Source organism: Gorilla gorilla, chromosome 19, assembly GCF_029281585.2.
Source record: "Gorilla gorilla gorilla isolate KB3781 chromosome 19, NHGRI_mGorGor1-v2.1_pri, whole genome shotgun sequence".
NCBI classification, from domain to species: Eukaryota; Metazoa; Chordata; class Mammalia; order Primates; family Hominidae; genus Gorilla; species Gorilla gorilla.
The window spans coordinates 20078178-20096911 of record NC_073243.2 but is presented as its reverse complement, the minus strand read 5'-3'; the positions used below and the strand labels follow the sequence as shown (position 1 = coordinate 20096911).

General features: G+C 53.8%; 2 protein-coding genes and 1 long non-coding RNA gene across 7 annotated transcripts; 2 read left to right on the top strand and 1 right to left on the bottom strand.

Moving 5' to 3' along the window:
* Window positions 1–124: 124 nt before the first annotated feature.
* Window positions 125–8744, top strand: SPAG7 (sperm associated antigen 7). Its single transcript, XM_019013115.3, has 7 exons — window positions 125–255; window positions 7118–7185; window positions 7424–7512; window positions 7653–7737; window positions 7860–7949; window positions 8055–8211; window positions 8328–8744. Exons 1-7 carry the CDS (start codon window positions 171–173, stop codon window positions 8435–8437), a joined length of 684 nt encoding a protein of 227 aa, XP_018868660.1. The 5' UTR covers window positions 125–170; the 3' UTR covers window positions 8438–8744.
* Window positions 262–1738, top strand: LOC129528004 (uncharacterized). Its single transcript, XR_010131693.1, has 2 exons — window positions 262–1266; window positions 1645–1738. It is a non-coding gene; the product is annotated as an uncharacterized lncRNA (long non-coding RNA).
* A 2091-nt stretch (window positions 8745–10835) lies between the features above and the next one.
* ENO3 (enolase 3) lies at window positions 10836–18676 on the bottom strand. Of its 5 annotated transcripts, none has more exons than XM_019013105.3 (12): window positions 18541–18676; window positions 15940–16026; window positions 14954–15049; window positions 14735–14793; window positions 14503–14572; window positions 13999–14132; window positions 12554–12776; window positions 12247–12444; window positions 11818–12019; window positions 11284–11392; window positions 11076–11134; window positions 10836–10987 (listed from the first exon to the last, which is right to left on the bottom strand). In XM_019013105.3, exons 2-12 carry the CDS (start codon window positions 16022–16024, stop codon window positions 10918–10920), a joined length of 1305 nt encoding a protein of 434 aa, XP_018868650.1. In that variant the 5' UTR covers window positions 16025–16026; window positions 18541–18676; the 3' UTR covers window positions 10836–10917. The 5 variants fall into 5 exon arrangements, with proteins under 5 accessions (XP_018868650.1, XP_018868652.1, XP_018868648.1 ...); XM_019013107.3 differs by lacking the exon at window positions 18541–18676 and adding an exon at window positions 18108–18249; XM_019013103.4 differs by lacking the exon at window positions 18541–18676 and adding an exon at window positions 17224–17746.
* Between the last annotated feature and the right edge of the window lie 58 nt (window positions 18677–18734).

Below are 18734 nucleotides of genomic sequence, written 5' to 3'. Positions count from 1 at the left end.
CGGGGGCGGGGCGGGGCCTAGGCCAGCTGGAGGCCGCCACGCACCGCGGGCCTGGGATCTGCGCCCAGGCCAGGCGGGCCCAGGGTTTTCCGCCTCCGACGTGTTTCCGGCCTTAAAGGCATTCCGCCCTTCCCTTTAAGACGCACCGCCCCCTCTCAGTCACTCCCAAGATGGCGGACCTACTGGGCTCCATCCTGAGCTCCATGGAGAAGCCACCCAGCCTCGGTGACCAGGAGACTCGGCGCAAGGCCCGAGGTGAGGATCCCAAATTCACAACCGCCTTCCTTCGCCCGGTCCTCGGGACCGCACTTTTCCCTCTTTGGACGATGCCGCCTCCTCAACCTTGAAAGACCCCTCACAGGCCCCTTCCGAGACCCTCAGAGTCCCTAAAAGGGCTGCTGACACGCCCGCTGTTCTTAGCGGACAGTGATTGGCTACCTGAAAGATAGCGCCAGCCTCCTGCCTCTTCTCCCGACCCTGGCCTTCCGCAGTCCTTGTTTCCCATTAGCCGGCCGTCCCGCTTGTCCGCTGCTGACCTGGTCTGATTGGTAGGGTGCCTCCAACCTGCCGCATTCCTGCCCCGCTCACTTCTAGCTCTATTTCAATTGGATTTAGGACACGCCATCTACTGTGCCTTCATCTCTATTGGCTATCTCAACTTAAAGCTCTGCCTCCTCAGGCCTGTTCGACCTTCCTTCGAAACCACCCCAGCCTGCGAATTCCCATTGGTTGCTGGGCCTCTGTGTGTTCTTGCCCCTCCTGCTTGATTTAACCCAGTCCCTTCTGCCTCCCTCCGACAACCTTTTTCCCATCCGTAGCCTTAAATTCCCGAGCTGCCCGGGCGGATCGTAGTGTTGATTGGAGGGATGAGAATACCCGCCGGGTCCGATTGGCCACTGTCTCCGTCTGCGTTCTCGGAGTAGCTTCCCTGCGGGTGGGCTGGAGTTCGGCGGCCGGCGTAGGGCGCGGCCCGGCAGGGCGGTGGGAGCCTCCCCGGGGCTGCTCGTGTTGCAGCTTGGGATGATCCTGGCGGAACGCAGGACCCCAACTCCCAAACCTGCGGACCATGACCACGGACGAGCCCTGTCCCGGCTCCCCACGTGCCCCAGGGGGACCAGAGCAGGCAGGACGCCTTCCAAGTTTTCAAGGGCCGCTGGTTGCCTACGCTTCGTCCCCTTGTTTCTTGAACAACCGTTAGGGACCAGGGGTACCCCTCAGGGAGGCCACAGTCCGGGGCTGGGGCGCTCACTGATGCAGTGATCACACGTAAGTTTAATAACCAACTTGATAAGTGCTCTGAGAGAAAAATAACTGTGAGAGCGGCCACCTGAGGTTCTCCCCCAATCTGCAGTGAGCCGAGATCAGAACAGGTAATTCCGTAAATGAGAAAGCGTTACAGGCAGAAGAGTCTATTTGAAATCTCTGAGAAAGGAGGAAGCATGATGGGAATGGGGAACTGGAATTCTCTAATGCTCCGATGACTGTCTAAGTGGGGGATCACCCGGCATTGACAGACTAGGAAGCTTAAGTGAGTCACTCGCCTGAGGTCACATGGTTAGTTTGGTAAGTGGCAGAGTTTCAAACCCAGGTATGACTGGGCTCGAAGCCTATGTTCTTGACCATAATCTTGTGCCACTTCTCTAGATGCAGAGAAGACTCGAAAACCAGTTAAAGAACAGTCAGTGGGGCCCGGCCTTGTAGCTCACACCTTTAATACCACCACTTTGGGAGGCCGCGGCGGACGGATCGCTTGAGCCCAGGAGTTCAAGACCAGTCTGGGCAACATGGAGAAACCCCATCTCTACAAAAAATACAAAAATTGGCCGGGCTCACGCCTGTAATCCCAAAACTTTGGGAGGCCAAGGCGGGCAGATCACGAGATCAAGAGATCGAGACCATCCTGGCCAACATGGTGAAACCCCGTCTCTACTAAAAATACGAAAATTAGCTGGGCGTGGTGGCGCGTGCCTGTAGTCCCAGCTACTCAGGAGGCTGAGGCAGGAGAATCGGTTGAACCCGGGAGGCGGAGGTTGCAGTGAGCCGAGGTCGCGCCACTGTACTCCAGCCTGGCGACAGAGCGAGACTCCGTCTCATAAATAAATAAATAAATAAATAAATAAATAAATAAATAAATAAATATTAGCTGGGCTTGGTGGCGCGCTCCTGTGGTCCCAATTCTCGGGAGGCTGAGGTGGGAGAATCGCTTGAGTCTGGGAGGTTGAAGCTGCAGTGAGAGGTGATTGCGCCACTGCACTCCATTTTGGGCGATGAAGTTGAGACTCTGTTTCCAACAACAAAAGATGAAATGCGCTGATGGTCAGTGAGGACAGAGGGATGAGAGCTCCTAAGCTGTCAGGCCCTGGGGCTCCAGAGGATAACTGAACAGTAGATCAACAGGGTCCCTGCCCTCCAGGAGCTCATACTATGCTGAAGGAGACAAAAAAAAGAAGTTATGATACGTTAGTTCTCTGTCTATGCTATGCTAGGTGTCTCAGCCAAAGGAGCTTGGAGCCCAGGGGAAGAAGTAACTCTGACTCATGGTAGATCTCAATGTTTGCAAGAGGAGGAAAAGCATTCCAAGCAGAGGAACAACGTGTGCAAAGGCATGGAGTTATTTGAAAAATGGGGAAAGGGCTCATGCCTATAATCCCAGCACTTTGGGAGGCTGAGGTGGGCAGATCACTTGAGGTCAGGAGTTCAAAACCAGCCTGGCCAACATGGTGAAACATCGTCTCTACGAAAAATACAAAAAAATGGGCGGGCGTGGTGGCTCACGCCTGTAATCCCAACACTTTGGGAGGCTGAGGCGGGCGGATCACCTGAGGTCGGGAGTTCGAGACCAGCCTGACCAACATGGAGAAGAAAGCCCATCTCTACTAAAAATTAAAAAATTAGCCAGGTGTGGTGGCACATGCCTGTGATCCCAGCTACTCGGGAGGCTGAGGCAGGAGAATCACTTGAACCCGGGAGGCAGAGGTTGCAGTGAGCCAAGATTGCACCATTGCACTCCAGCCTGGGCAAAGAGAGCGAAACTCCATCTCAAAAAAAGAAAAAGAAAAAAAAAATTAGCCAGGTGTGGTGGTTCACACCTGTAATCCCAGCTACTCAGGAGGCTGAGGCATGAGAATCACTGGAACCCGGGAGGCAGAGGTTGCAGTGAGCCGAGATCGAGCCACTGCACTCCAGCCTGGGCACAGAGCGAGACTCTGTCTCGAAATAAATAAATAAATGATGGGGAGAGGTTCAGTGCAGCTGGAGAGGATTCAGATCCTGGGGAAGAAGGAGGCCTTAAAGATGTAAAGGATTTGGCCGGGTGCGGTGGCTCACGCCTGTAATCCCAGCACTTTGGGAGGCCGAGACGGGTGGATCATGAGATCAGGAGATCGAGACCATCCTGGCCAACACGGTGAAACCTTGTCTCCACTAAAAATACAAAAAATTCTCCAGGCGTGGTGGCGGGCGCCTGTAGTCCCAGCTACTTGGGAGGCTGAGGCAGGAGAATGGCGTGAGCCCGGGAGGCGGGGCTTGCAGTGAGCGGAGATTGCGCCACTTCACTCCAGCCTGGGCGACAGAGCGAGACTCCGTCTCAAAAAAAAAAAAAAAAAAAAGATGTAAAGGATTTGAAATGGCAAAAGAGAAAAAAATTTCAGGCTGAGGAGCAGGAGTAGGAAGAAGCATGCACCCAAATCTCTAGAGGTAGTAAAATCACATCGTGGGAAAGACAGGCAAGCATGGAGGACCCGGGTTAGAAATTCTTCCTCCTCCTCCAGAGGCAGAGGGGATCTGGCGCGGAGGCAGGATCTAAGGAAGAGGAAGAAAGTTAAATAAGACCCTTAGCCAGGCGAGGGGACTCACAGCTGAAATCCCAGCACTTTGGGAGGCTGGTCTTGAACTCCCAGCCTCAAGTGATCCTCCCACCTCGGCCTCTCAAATTGCTTGAGAAGCTTGAGTCTCTGCACCCAGACCTGGCTAATTTTTTTAAAAAAAGTTTTCTGTAAAGATGGGGTCTCGGGCATCTTCAGGCAAGAGGCAGGCAGATACCTTGAGCCCAAGAGTTCAGAAAAAAAAGACCCTTCACAGCTAACCTTGGACACCTACACTCCCAAAGGAGAAGGGTGTCAGATTATCTATTTCGGCTTCATCTTGTCTATAGAAGTGGGAAATGGGGGATTTTACAAAATATAGAAAGTTAAATAATTTCCCCTTTCCAGCTGGGCGCGGTGGTTCAAGCCTGTAATCCTGGCACTTTGGGAGGCCGAGGCAGGTGGATCACAAGGTCAGGAGTTCGAGACCAGCCTGGCCAATATGGTGAAACCCCATCTCTACTAAAAATACAAAAATTAGCTGGGCGTGGTGGCACATGCCTATAGTCCCAGCTACTCAGGAGGCTGAGGCAGAAGAATCGCTTGAACCCGGGAGGCGGAGGTTGCAGTGAGCCAAGATCGTGCCACTGCACTCCAGCCTGGGCGACAAAGCGAGATTCCATCTCAAAAAAAAAAAAAAAAAATTCCCCTTTCCTGTGTAAACGAGATGACAGACTCTTTGAGGCCAGGGTCTTAGTCTGTTTTCCTCACCTTCCCAGATGCATTATGGTTTGTTTTTGTTTTTGTTTTTGACAGGGTCTTGCTCTGTCACCTAGACCTCTCAGGCTCAAGTGATCTTCCTACCTCAGCCTCCCGAGTAGCTGGGACTACAGGCATGCATCATCATGCCTAATTCTTTATTTTTTGTAGAGACAGGGTCTCACTATATTGCCCGCACTGGTCTGGAGCTCCTGGCCTCAAGCAGTCCTCCCACCTTGGCCTTCCAAAGTACTGGGATTACACACGTAAGCCACCACGCTCAGCCCAAACATTTATTTAATGCCCACAATGTACAAAGAACTAACTATAGTCCGGGCATGGTGGTTCACACCTATAATCCCAGCACTTTGGAAGGTCAAGGTGGGAGGATTGCTTGAGGCCAACTGGAGACCAGGATGGGCAACAAACTGACACCCCATCTTAACAGAAAACTTAAAAAAAAAAAAAAATTAGCCAAGGCTGGGTGCAGAGGCTCAAGGCTTTCAAGCAATTTGAGAGGCCCAGGTGGGAGGGTTATTTGAAGCCGAGTTCGAGACCAGCCTGGGCCCACACTTGTAATCCTAGCACTTTGGGAGGCTGAGGCGGGCGGATCACGAGGTCAGGAGTTCGAGACCAACCTGACCAACATAGTGAAACCCCATCTCTAATAAAAATACAAAAATTAGCTGAGTGCTAATTGCACCCAGCCTGGGTGACAGAGTGAGACTCCGTCTCAAAAATAAAAATAAAATAAAATAAAAATACCATCCTGGGCAACATAGTGAGACCTCATCTCACAAATATTTTTAATTATTTTTTAAACAGTAGCTGAGCATGGTGGCACACGCCTGTGGTCCCAGCTACTTGAGAAGCTAAGGTAGGAGGATCCCTTGAGCCAGGGAGGTCAAGGCTGCAGTGAGCTGTGATTGTGCCACTGCACGCCAGCCTAGGCAATAAAGTGATATCCTGTCCCAAAAATAAATAAATAGGCCTGGTGCGGTGGCTCACGCCTATAATTCCAGCACTTTTCGGAAGGTGGGGCGGGGGGATCATTTGAGCTCAGGAGTTCGAGACCAGCCTGGCCAACATGGTGAAACCCCATCTCTACTAAAAATACAAAAATTAGCCGGGTGTGGTGGCAGGTGCCTGTAATCCCAGCTACTTGGGAGGCTGAGGCAGGAGAATCCCTTGAACCTGGGAGACGGAGTTTGCAGTGAGCTGAGATCATGCCAGTGCACTCCAGCCTGGGTGACAGAGTGAAACTCCATCTCAAAAATAAATAAATAAATAGATGTTTGTTAATTGGTTTCCCCAGTGGAGTTGGAAAAGGGGGTTAAGCATTATTCTGATCTTTGTCACTCCCACTAAACTGGGAGCTCTTGAAGGGCCACATTGTGTCTTAATAATCTCAGTACTTCAGGGTCTCGCCTGGTGCCAGATACAGTAGTCCCTACTTCTCCCTTATCCAAGGTTTTGCTTTCCAAGGTTTTAGTTACCTGCAGTCCAGAACTGTTATATACAGTAAGATATTTTGAGAGAGAGAAAGAGCATAGCCACAAACTTTTATTTCAGTACATTGTTATAATTGTTCTATTGTATTACTGTTATTCTTAATCTCTTTTTTTTTTTTTTGAGATGGAGTCTTGCTGTGTCGCCCAGGCTGGAGTGCAGTGGCGCCATCTCTGCTCACTGCAAGCTCCGCCTCCCAGGTTCACGCCGTTCTCCTGCCTCAGCCTCCCGAGTAGTGGGAACTACAGGCACCCACCACCACACCCAGCTAATTTTTTGTATTTTTTTTTTTTTTTTTTTTAGTAGAGACAGGGTTTCACCGTGTTAGCCAGGATGGTCTCGATCTCCTGACCTCATGATCCATCCACCTCGGCCTCCCAAAGTGCTGGGATTACAGGTGTGAGCCACCGCACCCGGCCATCTCTTTTTTTTTTTTTTTTTTTTTGAGACAGAGTTCACTCTTGTTGCCCAGGCTGGAGTGCAATGGCGCGATCTCAGCTCACTGCAACCTCTGCCTCCCAGGTTCAAGCGATTCTCCTGCCTCAGCCTCCCCAGTAGCTGGAATTATAGGCGCCCACCACCACACCCGGCTAATTTTTGTATTTTTAGTAGAGATGGGGTTTCACCATGTTGACCAGGCTGGTCTGGAACTCCTGACCCCAGGAGATCCGTCTGCCTCGGCCTTCCAAAGTGCTGGGATATAGGCGTGAGCCACCATGCCTGGCCTATTATTCTTAATCTCTTACTGTGCCTAATTTATAAATTAAACTTTATCATAGGCATGTATGTATAGAAAAAGACAGTATGTATAGGGGTCAGTACTATCCACAATTTCAGGCATCCACTGAGGGTCTTGGAATGAACCCCTGTGGATAAGGGGGACTATTAGATAGAATAAACATCAATAAATGCTTGATGAATAAACGCTAATCCTACCTTCCCAGCCTGACACCTCCCAGTGGACACCACACTTCACTTGAAGCCTTAGAAACCTTTCCCACCCATGCTTCCAGCCCTGGCTTCATGTTGCCATTTCTCACCCCCAGAACAGGCCGCCCGCCTGAAGAAACTACAAGAGCAAGAGAAACAACAGAAAGTGGAGTTTCGTAAAAGGGTGAGAACAACTGGAGTGATCAAAGGCAGACTCAGGAAGGACTTCCAATAAGTTAAAATTGGAAGGTTGAGGACTCAGTTTTGCTGAAAATGTCTTGAGAGAGGTGACGCCTGGAAGCCAGTGGCATGGAGGCTGGGGAGGGTGCTGGGGAGGCGTAGAAGGGCCCGGGCTCAGCTAGGGAGAGGGGTACTTGGGTGGAGCCATTGTCTCATATCTGCTTCCTTTCCCCTCTCCCAAGATGGAGAAGGAGGTGTCAGATTTCATTCAAGACAGTGGGCAGATCAAGAAAAAGTTTCAGCCAATGAACAAGATCGAGAGGAGCATACTGTGAGTGTCTCTGAGCTGGGGGAGGAAGGAAATGGGTGGCTAGCGGGGCATGAAAGGGCCAGCAGGGGGCTCCTCCAGAGGAGGGCACTAGGCCCGCTCCTGGCTCAAGATACTCTTTCCCCTCTGCCATCCCATCCCAGACATGATGTGGTGGAAGTGGCTGGCCTGACATCGTTCTCCTTTGGGGAAGATGATGACTGTCGCTATGTCATGATCTTCAAAAAGGTAAAGGGCCTGAATTCCTCATTCTCTCCTCTCCCCTTTGTAGCCTTATCCCCACTCCCCGACCAAGGAATGAAATGAAACATGTGTATGGACTCTGACCCCATCATTCTGCTCTTCTCCAGGAGTTTGCACCCTCAGATGAAGAGCTAGACTCCTACCGTCGTGGAGAGGAATGGGACCCCCAGAAGGCTGAGGAGAAGCGGAAGCTGAAGGTGAGCTATGCTTTGCAGCCCTTGGGGCCCAGAAGCCCACCACCTGGGAGGGGTGGGGGTTTGGGCTGGGGCCCTGAGCACCAGTGCCCCCACTTTCACCCCTAGGAGCTGGCTCAGAGGCAAGAGGAGGAGGCAGCCCAGCAGGGGCCTGTGGTGGTGAGCCCTGCCAGCGACTACAAGGACAAGTACAGCCACCTCATTGGCAAGGGAGCAGCCAAAGACGCAGCCCACATGCTACAGGCCAATAAGACCTACGGCTGTGGTGAGGCCACAGTGCGGCTGGGGGTGGCTGGGAGAGGAGCATAGGATGTGGCAGGAGGGCAGTGGAGGCTGAGGTACGGATTTCTAGGCCCTCCCTACCCTCCTCTCTGCCCCTAGTGCCCGTGGCCAATAAGAGGGACACACGCTCCATTGAAGAGGCTATGAATGAGATCAGAGCCAAGAAGCGTCTGCGGCAGAGTGGGGAAGAGTTGCCACCAACCTCCTAGGCGCCCCGCCCAGCTCCCTTTGACCCCTGGGGCAGGGCAGGGGGCAGGGAGAGACAAGGCTGCTGCTATTAGAACCCATCCTGGAGCCCCACCTCTGAACCGCCTCCTACCAGCTGTCCCTCAGGCTGGGGAAAACAGGTGTTTGATTTGTCACTGTTGGAGCTTGGATATGTGCGTGGTGTGTGTGTGTGTGTGAGAGAGTGTGAATGCACAGGTGGGTATTTAATCTGTATTATTCCCCGTTCTTGGAATTTTCTTCCCCATGGGGCTGGGGTACTTTACATTCAATAAATACTGTTTAACCCAATGTCCTGGTTTGTTTATACACAGAAAGGTGGGTCCTGGAACCACTGGTAGAGAAGAAGGGGAATAATTTTCAGTTGAACAGCATAAAATTGCTGTTTGTATAGGTTAAAGATGGCCAGTTGGAACTATCAGAGGTTTTTTGTTTGTTTGTTTTGAGACAGAGTCTTTCTCTGTTGCCCAGACTGGAGTGCAGTGGTGTGATCTCGGCTCACTGCAACCTCTGCCTCCAGGGTTCAAGCGATTCTCCTGCCTTAGCCTCCTGAGTAGCTGGGATTACAGGCATGTGTCACCACACCCGGGTAATTTTTTGTACGTTTAGTAGAGATGGGGTTTCACCATATTGGCCAGGCTGGTCTCTAACTCCTAACCTCAGGTGATCCGCCCGCCTCAGCCTCCCAAAGTGCTGGGATTGCAAGAGTGAGCCACTGTGCCCGGCCCAGAGGGTTTTGTAAGATGCTGTATTTTAAGAGTGCAATCGGGCTGGGCATAGTGGCTCACACCTGTAATCCCAGCATTTTAGGAGGCCAAGGCTGGAGGATCACTTGAGGCCAGGAGGTCAAGATCAGCCTGGGCAACATAGTGAGACTTTCTCTCTACAAAATTAAAAAATTGGCTGGGCGCAGTGGCTCACACCTGCGATCCCAGCACTTTGGGAGGCCAAGGCAGGAGAATCGCTTGACTCCAGGAGTTCGAGATCAGTCTAGGCCACAAACCTTCTCTACAAAAAGAAAATAAAATATACAAAATTAAAAAATTAGCCATACCTGGTGGTGTGCACCTGTAGTCCCAGCTACTTTGCAGGCTGAGGCAAGAGGATTGCTTGAGCCCAGGAGTTTGAGGCTACAGTGAACTATGATCACATCACTGCACTCCTGCCTGGGTGACAGATCAAGAAGCTGGCTCAAAATAAATACACGAGAGTATAATCGCCGGAGTCAAATACCTTGGCTTTGGATCCTAGCCCTGCCAGCTGCCAACCATTACCTTGGGTAAGGCATTTAACCTTTTGTGCCTCGGGTTTCCTCACCTATAAAATAAGGATAATTATGGCAGCTATCTGACAGAGCTGTTTGAACAATTGCACAGGGCAATATATGTCAAATATTTAGAACAGTTTCAGATCCTGTAAGTTCTTTTTTTTTTTTTTTTTTTTTTTGAGACAGAGTTTTGCTCTTGTTGCCCAGGCTGGAGTGCAATGGCACCATCTCAGCTCACTGCAACCTCCGCCTCCCGAGTTCAAGCGATTCTCCTGCCTCAGCCTCCAAGTAACTGGGATTACAGGCATGCACCACCACGCCTGGCTAATTTTTGTATTTTTTAGTAGAGATGGGGTTTCTCCATGTTGGTCAGGCTGGTCCCGAACTCCCGACCTCAGGTGATCCGCCCGCCTCGGCCTCCCAAAGTGCTGGGATTACAGGCGTGAGCCACTGTGCCCTGCCAAGATCCTGTAAGTTCTACAGGAGAGGCAGCCACTGTCATTATCACTCTCATCCTCACAAAGCCCTCCCTAGGACTGCAGCCTCACTCTAGCATCCTCTGCAGACCATTTACTTCACAGCCAGCTTCCCCTTCATGGTGGTGGCAGGACCCCAGTCCCCAGCCTGCTCCCCTCTCCTGGAGCTGGTTTCTTATTCCCTCTGAAACTCTTTATTTAGTTTTTTTGTTTGTTTTTGTTTTTTTTGTTGTTGTTGCTTTGAGACAGGGTCTTGCTCTGCAGCCCAGGCTGGAGTGCAGTGGTAGGAACATAGTGTACTGCAGCCTCAACCTCCTGGGCTCAAGCGATCCTCTCAACTCAGCCTCCCAGGTATCTGGGACTACAGGCGAGCGCCACCATGCCTGGCTCCATTAGCAACTCTGCAGCTTCATTTTACCATATAGCATCTGCTTCCCCTACCTCCTTTGGAAATGTGAACACCTCTGTTGTTCTAGAACCACCCAGCTTCCTCTCTGAGTCCCTCACCTCCTCTTTGTCCTAGCAGGTTACATATCTATTTGCCTCCCCTCCCTGCCCCCATCTCTCCACCTCCTGTTTTTCCCAGCTCAGCCCAGAAACCAGCATCCCCTAGCTCCCACAAAGAAGCACACAGCTGTCTTGGTTGGCACCAGTGTTTATTTCAGGAAGCAGGTCTGGAAGACCTGGGTCTGTCCAGTGGAGTCCTGGAGCCTCCAGCTTCTCACTTGGCCTTCGGGTTACGGAACTTGCGTCCAGCAAAGATTGCCTTGTCCCCAAGAGCCTCCTCGATCCTAGAATGCAGGCAAGGTTAGGGCTGCTGAACTTCCAACCTAACAGCCTCCAGCACCCCAATGCCCAGGCCCACTGTTCCCGCTGTACCTCATGAGTTGGTTGTATTTGGCCAGACGCTCCGAGCGGCAGGGGGCGCCAGTCTTGATCTGATGAGGGAAGAAGGATTTGGAGGGTTAGATGAGGCTGGAGAGGAGGGGTTGGACCTGGCCCCAAGGGAGCATTAACCTCAAGGGCAGGAGGCCAGGGACCCCAAGAAAACTTGGTGAGACACTCAGTAGAGAGAAGCTGCAAGTACCTGTCCTGTGCAGAGCCCCACCACAAGGTCAGCAATGAATGTGTCCTCAGTCTCCCCAGAGCGGTGGCTCACCATCACCCCCCAGCCATTAGACTGAGCCAGTTTGCACCTGAGTGGAGAGGACATTTGATGTGGCCTTCTAGAACCTCCTCAGTGGGAAAGTAGGGGTTGGGTGGGGCCTCTCCCTTCTGTTTTGGGTAGCAAGCACTCTGCAGGGAGGGCAGTGACTAAGTTCTTTGGGAAGTAGGACAGGAAAAGACTTATCTTGATTTCGGGCTCCTGAGATGCTGGTGAGAACAGCGGAATCTGAGAGAGGAATGGTGTGGACTGGGGGTGGGGGGTCATGACAGGGCCACGGGGGCAAAGCTCTTGGAGTCAGGCCAAGGATTAGTCAAAGCCTTGAGATCAAGGTGTGGGTAAGTCAGGTGCCAGGGGAAAGGTAAGCTTGGAGTTGGTGGGTAAGACTGTAGCTGGAGTGGGCAGAGCTGGGGCAGAGGCAGGCTATGGTGAGCCTCAGGGTCAGGAGGCACTCACGCCTGGATCGATTCGGTCACCGAGCCGATCTGGTTGACCTTCAGCAGCAGACAGTTGCAGGCCTTCTTCTCAACGGCCTGGGCAATCCTCTTGGGGTTGGTGACTGTCAAGTCATCCCCCACAATCTGGATGTTCACTCCCGAGAGGAAGGAGGTCCAAGTGGCCCAGTCATCCTGGTCAAAGGGGTCTTCGATGGAGATCACTGGTGGGGTTTGGAGCAGAGACAGGGCAGAGACAGAGCAGAGACAGGGCTAGAGGTCAGAAGGAGCCTCATGGAGGGGTGACAGGGCAGAAGAGCTTAAATGGGGATTTCAATGGGGCTAAGGATTGGAAGGATCCAAGTCGATGGCAAAGCAGGTCACTGAAATCAGTATATTAGGCAGCTGCATGGGATTCGGGCAGGAACACTAGGACACCCGAACGCCTCACCAGGATAGTTCTTGATAAAGCTCTTATACAGCTCTCCAAGCTTCTCCCCAGTGATGTGCCGTGCGGGATCATCAGGCGACTTGAAGTCAAGATCGTACTTCCCATTGCGATAGAACTCAGATGCTGCCACATCCATGCCGATCACCACCTTGTCTGGGTAACCAGCCGCCTGGATGGCCGTCTTCAGCAGCTCCAGGGCTGGGGGAGGACCAAGAAAGGACCTGAGACTCCAATGCCCCTTGTCTGCAGCCTCCCCTGCCCATGTGGAGATCCAGGGGGTCTGCCCCCCAGGGTGCTCAGCACTGACCCTCATTGTTCTCCAGGATGTTGGGTGCGAAGCCACCTTCATCACCCACATTGGTGGCATCCTTCCCATACTTGGCCTTGATGACCCCCTTGAGGTGGTGGTAGACCTCGGCGCCAATGCGCATGGCTTCCTTGAAGGAGCTGGCTCCCACAGGCAGAATCATGAACTCCTGCATGGCCAGCTTGTTTCCAGCATGGGAGCCCCCGTTGATCACATTGAAGGCCTGAGATGGGGAGAGGGTGTCTGGACCTGGACCGGGGCATGAGGGCTCAAGAAGGGACAGGGGCGGGGGGTGTTGGGGTGGAAACCTGGCTTCCCTACTTACTAGCTCAGTGGTCTAGGATGAGTAGTTTTGCTCAAGAGCCTCTTTCCTCATTTCTTTCTTTTTTTTTTTTTTTGAGACGGAGTCTCACTTTGTTACCAGGCTGGAGTGCAATGGCGCAACCTCCGCCTCCCGGGTTCAAGTGATTCTCCTGCCTTAGCCTCCCTAGTAGCTGGGACTATAGGTGGGCGCCACCATGCCTGGCTAATTTTTGTATTTTTAGTAGAGACAGGGTTTCACCATGTTGGTCAGGCTGGTCTCGAACTCCTGACCTTGTGATCTGCCCGCCTCGGCCTCCTGAAATGCTGGGATTACAGGCGTGAGCCACTGTGCCCAGCCTCTCTTTCCTCATTTCTGTAAAATGGGGATAGCACCTACTTCCCTGTAGGATCTTTTGCTGAAAATTAGAGAAATTGAATGTAAAGTTCTTAGCATGTACCTAGTATATAATAGCTAACACTTTTATATAGCACTTACTACATGCCACGCACTAAGTACTTTACATGTATTAGCCCATTTCATTCTCAAAACACCTCTATTCATTGGTATCGTTATTACCCCCCATTTTACAGATGGGGAAACCGAGACAGAGCAGTTAAAGAACTTGCCTAAAATCATACAACTAATAACAGGCAGAGCCAGGATTCAAACCCAGCAATCTATCTCTAGAGACCATGCTCTTATGCAATCCTCCTAGTAAGTAACAAGAAATGGTAACATTATTATTGGGATTAAATTCAAAGAGTTTCCATTCATCAAGAGGGCACTGGTTTAAGAAGGACTCAAGAAGACACAAAGAAATGCCAAGATCTTTGCCTCAAAGAAACTCTCAATATGATTTGGGTGTAGGGTGTGGGGTTGGAAGGAGGCTGGAGTTATCGAGCCTGATTGGAATGGGAAGGAACTGGGTTATATGGCAGGGAAGGAAGCACATAGAGCCTTCAGGGAAGGTTTGGATTGTGGAAAAGAGGGAGGGGCGGGACCACAGCAGGAGAGATTCAATTTCAGGAAACTGCTTCTTAGGAGCTGGTCTGAAAGGTGGATTTTCCAGGGGGGCAACCCTGGCTGGGCGGGGTTGGCTCTGTCCAGGCGAGATCTGGGAAGGGCGGGTAGCTGCACTCACTGGCACTGGGAGTATGAGGTCAGGGTTCCCAGCGAGATCTGCGATGTGGCGGTACAGGGGGACCCCCTTCTCAGCTGCTCCCGCCTTACACACGGCCAAGGACACGCCCAGGATGGCATTGGCCCCAAACTTGGCTGGAAGGAGGCAAGCGGGAAGAAAGGATGAGAGCTTCTGCAGGGTTTGGGGTGGCTACTCCAGGAAGACGCCAGAGCTCCAAACCACTGAGCATGAAGAATTGGTTAGCAGATCTCTCCCCAACAGCCTGAGTAGCCCTAGGAACCCCCACCCCAGGGGAATGTGTCAGCTGCATGTCTGTGTCCACAGCCCGGCCCAGGCCTGGCAGAAGGCAGGCATAGGAAATGCCTGTGGAATGAACACAAATCCATCCAGCTGCGGTGTGACCCAAAATGGGGGACCCAGAAATAACCCATCAGGCCTCACCCCATGGCCTCTCGCCATCTCTCCCACACCTCATCCCTTCCCCACCGCTAGCCCTTCACTCACACTTATTCTCGGTCCCATCCAGCTCAATCATAAATTTGTCAACTTTTTCTTGATCCACAACGCTTAGTTTCTGGAAGGGTGAGTTTGAGAAGGGAGAGCAGAGGTCAGATTTCTCAGAAGTCAGGGCACATGCAGGGGAAGGATAAGGGAAAATGTTTCGGGAGAGGCCTGTCCGGGCTGAGGGAGCAGGGGCATGGGGAGGAGGCTGCAGGGAGCGGGCTTCCCCACTTGCCTTTTGCAGCAGAGCAGGGCCCAGAGTATTGTTGATGTTCTCCACAGCCTTCAGGACTCCTAGACAGGCCAGAGGACGAGTTTTGGATCTCAATCAACTGGGCCTCTTTCTGTGGACCCCAGCTCCTCAAGAGCCTTGGGGGTTCCAGTCCTCTACCCATTGTGCACCCATGTCCTAAAGCCACCCACACAGGCTCCTTCTGCACTGGTGTCTCCTCACCTTTCCCCAGGTAGCGGCCTTTGTCCCCGTCTCTTAGTTCCAGAGCCTCATAGATACCCGTGGAAGCCCCACTGGGCACAGCTGCTCGGAATCGGCCTGGGACAGGAGGAAATGGAAGATCACAGGGATGGCTGGGCGCGGTGGCCCATGCCTGTAATCCCAGCACTTTGAGAGGCCTAGGCAGGTGGATCACTTGAGATCAGGAGTTCAAGACCAGCCTGGCTAACATGGTGAAACCGTCTCTGCTAAAAACACAAAAATTAGCTGAGGCCGGGTGCGGTGGCTCACGCCTGTAATCCCAGCACTTTGGGAGGCCAAGGTGGGCGGATCACGAGATCAGGAGATCGAGACAATCCTGGCTAACACCGTGAAACCCCATCTCTATTAAAAATACAAAAAATTAGCTGTAGTCCCAGCTACTCGGGAGGCTGAGGCAGGAGAATGGCGTGAACCCGGGAGGCGGAGCTTGCAGTGAGCCGAGATCACGCCACTGCACTCCAGCCTGGGCGACAGAGTGAGACTCCATCTCAAAAAAAAAAAAAAAAAAAAAAAAAAAATTAGCTGGGCGTGATGGCACAGGCCTGTAATCCCAGCTACTTGGGAGGCTGAGGCACAAGAATCACTTAAACCCGGGAGGCAGAGGTTGCAGCGAGCTGAGATTGCACCACTGCACTCCAGCTCGGGCCATAGAGCGAGACTCCATCTCAAAACAAAACAAAACAAAAAAAAGGACCTCACAGGGAGTCTCTCTACCTCTCAAAGGGCTGAGGTGTCCTCTCTGAGCTCAGGGACAGGAGGCAGTGCAGAGAGAGACTCCTGCTTCTCCTAGCTTCCAGCTCTGGTTCCACATTGGAAGAAGGGGGCTTGGGAAGAAGTCTGGGAAAGGGAACCCGAGAGAAAGGAGAGGATATGGCACAGAACTGGGGGGCAAAGGCCAAAGGGTTGGGGTCTTCGGAGGCGAGCCTATCCAATGGGCCTTGTGTTACCCTTGGCCGTGTGCAGGTCCACCTCCACCGTGGGGTTGCCCCTGGAGTCCAAGATTTCCCGGGCAAAGATTTTCTGCATGGCCATGGCTGCAGGACAGGAGGTGTGAGTGAGTGTAGACAGTTGATCTCTTAAGGAACCAGAAATCCCTTGCCCTTTAAGAGTCTTCCCCACTCCAAGAAGGCAGGTGCTGGAGCTAAAAATACCCTACAAAAAGGTCACAGACCAAAGAGGCAGGCGCAGCCCCCTCCCCCACTCAGAACAGCTCTTATTCCACCCTCCCATCCTAAGAATCCAGGGGCCTCTTATCTATAGCTCCTGGGATGCCACCGCTCACCAAGCCCCCACCTCCCCCAAGCCTCCACTTAGGCCTTCTCCTTCCACCCCTCTGGTCAAGCAGTCTGTTCTCCATGGCTGGTGGCCTTCAAATCCTTTCTGGTTCTCATTTTCCTGCTCCGAAATCTTCTTGGGCCCCCAATTCCCTATCAGGTTCCAGCTCTAGCTGCCCTTTTCTATTCATCCCTGCTGCCCTCCTCACAGCCTCCTTTCCCTAGATCCTTTGGTGTTCCCAGAGTTTGTCCCATCTGCTTGCTCCAGCCGCCCCTTCCCCCAGCTTTTTCAAGCATCTCCAGTCCCAGGAGGAAAAAAAGCAGAAATGTCCCCCACTTCCTCCAAGCCAATACCATGCGCACCCTTTACTACCTCCACCCCCAGGGCTGGAAGAGTCACCCGACCTGGGATGTCTTCGCTGGAGGTTTGGATGGAGCTCCGAGTCTAGGTGGCAGCTGGGACAGTGTCAGCTCACCCCCTCTCAGGCTGCGCATTTATCCCTGAGCCACTCAGTCCCCAGCCAGCCCCGCCTCTCTTTCTCTCCATCCTCCCCCCTTCACACTGGGCTGGCAGCCAAGTGCCCACTACAGCCTAAAGCAGAAGCCTCTGGCCCTGGGCACCTGCCCCCTTACCAAAGGTCAACTACTATCCCCCACTTTCTGTCTCCCAATAACAGTCCCTGTTCTAATTCCACCCTTTGGGAGGAGCAGGGGAGGGGCTTCAGATGAGGGGTCTCCCCCCACCCCAGGATTACATTCCCCTTTTGCAAACGTCAAGAGGAATGAGTGACCTTTAGGAAAGGCCAGGGGTAACCTGAGCCCTGCAAGGCTGGGGAGGGGGCCTGGAAGAGGGGCTGCAGGATTGACGTCCACACATGCTCAGATCGCTGGGCGGGCCTCTGTCCTCAGTGGGGGAAGGGACGGGACCCCCCACCCTAGAAGGCGAGAGGGTCTCACCTCTTAGGGTCCTCATAACGGCCATTCTCGGCGCCGCCCCATCCTACCCTCTCCAGGCCAGCCAGCGCCGGGATGAGTTAGGGGACAGGAGACGAATTTAGACAGGCCCTTTCGGCTGGCAAGGCACCCGACTGATAACGCTGGGACAGCACTTGTCGCCCGGCGTGGGGACTGTCGGTCAGAGCCCCTTTCCCCATCGACTGTGGGCGCTCAGCGCACGGCCCCAGCCCATCAATGAATGGGGTTGAATCAACAGTGAACAAAAATGAATGGACCGAGGACGGGTGGCCTTTTGTGAGCTTCTGCACGCCTGGGGCTCTTCCGGCGCCCCACTTGTAGCACTGCGGGGAGGTAGGTCTCTGCCCTCGGTAGAGATCTCCACTTTGCCGGCTCTGGGGCCAGTGCGGGGTCTGCCCCGAGCTCCTCTGCAGCCAAACCAGCCGACCTGCGGGGGTCACAGGGCGCCTCGGCCCGACTCGGAGGCCCTTCCCGCCGGCGCCGGGGCAGCCCGCGCCCGGTGACTCACCCCCGCCGCCCTCTCCCCACCCCTGCTCCCCGCCCCTCCGGCCCGCGCGGCCTCCCAGCCCCCACCCCAGGCCACCTGCCCCGCCACCCGTCCAGTCTCCCCTCTAGCCCCACCCCCTCATCTCAGGCCGCTCCTCCCGGGATTTTTCCACCCCGGGGTAGGGGTGCGGTGGGCCAGGGGTCAGGAGATGGCGGGCGGGGAGCGCCGCCACGTGCCCGGGTGCGGCCCCGCCCGAGCCCGCCAGTGACTCAGCCGCGCGGCTGTCGAGGAACACGGACTCGAGGGGCGTCGGGGACTGTGGGATTCGGCGTGGACGCCAGGGATGCGCGCCGCGCTCGGGAGGAGAGAGAAAACCAACCCCCTTTCCGCCCGGGCCGCGCTCGGTGACCCCGCGCCCCTAGCCCAGGCTCCGGAAGCCGCCCAGCCCTCGGCGGCGGGTCGGAGGAGGCGGTTTCACCGCGGCCGCCCCGCCCTCCCCAGGTGGCTGTGAGCGCACATCTGACTGCGAAGAAACCCAAAGGGCCCGAAGTGGGACTTTCCCCTTCTTGAAAAAGTTGCCACTCTTGCAACTTGAGTATTCTTCCGCCTCGAAAAATAGCCCCGCCTGTTAAGCCCCGCGGGTGTCCGCGCTCAGTGACCTCTGCAGACACAGGCCAAGGGGCACGGCCGGTGATCCAGACACTGCCTGCCCGGGGCGGGCGGGGCTGGGATGTGGGGTGAGGCCCTGGGCTAGAGCCGATCCAGAGAAGGGACAATCCTCTAGACTGAGAATGGGCCCTGGTGAACCCAACCTGCACGACCCGAGAAGACGCTGGGGACAGAAGTGGCCCCGGTGGGTGCCTTCAGCTATGAGAGCGACTAGAGGATTTGGCCAAACTCTTCTTCGCTTTCTTATTACTTGAATAAGTAAAATCAAGGGTGGTGAGGCGGCAGCGCGCACGGCTTCGCCCCCGCCCCTTCCGCCAGGCGGGAGACACGTCCCCAG

Excerpts from the sequence above, each read along its gene's own strand:
- SPAG7 (XM_019013115.3), top strand. The coding sequence starts at position 171 with ATGGCGGACCTACTGGGCTCCATCCTGAGCTCCATGGAGAAGCCACCC. Across the intron at positions 7,513-7,652 it reads AAGATCGAGAGGAGCATACT|ACATGATGTGGTGGAAGTGG; the intron begins GTGAGTGTCTCT and ends ATCCCATCCCAG. Across the intron at positions 8,212-8,327 it reads CAATAAGACCTACGGCTGTG|TGCCCGTGGCCAATAAGAGG; the intron begins GTGAGGCCACAG and ends CTCTGCCCCTAG.
- ENO3 (XM_019013103.4), bottom strand. The coding sequence starts at position 17,248 with ATGGCCGTTATGAGGACCCTAAGAG. Across the intron at positions 12,777-13,998 it reads ACCTCATACTCCCAGTGCCA|GCCTTCAATGTGATCAACGG; the intron begins GTGAGTGCAGCT and ends TCCCCATCTCAG. Across the intron at positions 12,020-12,246 it reads CTTTATCAAGAACTATCCTG|TGATCTCCATCGAAGACCCC; the intron begins GTGAGGCGTTCG and ends AAACCCCACCAG.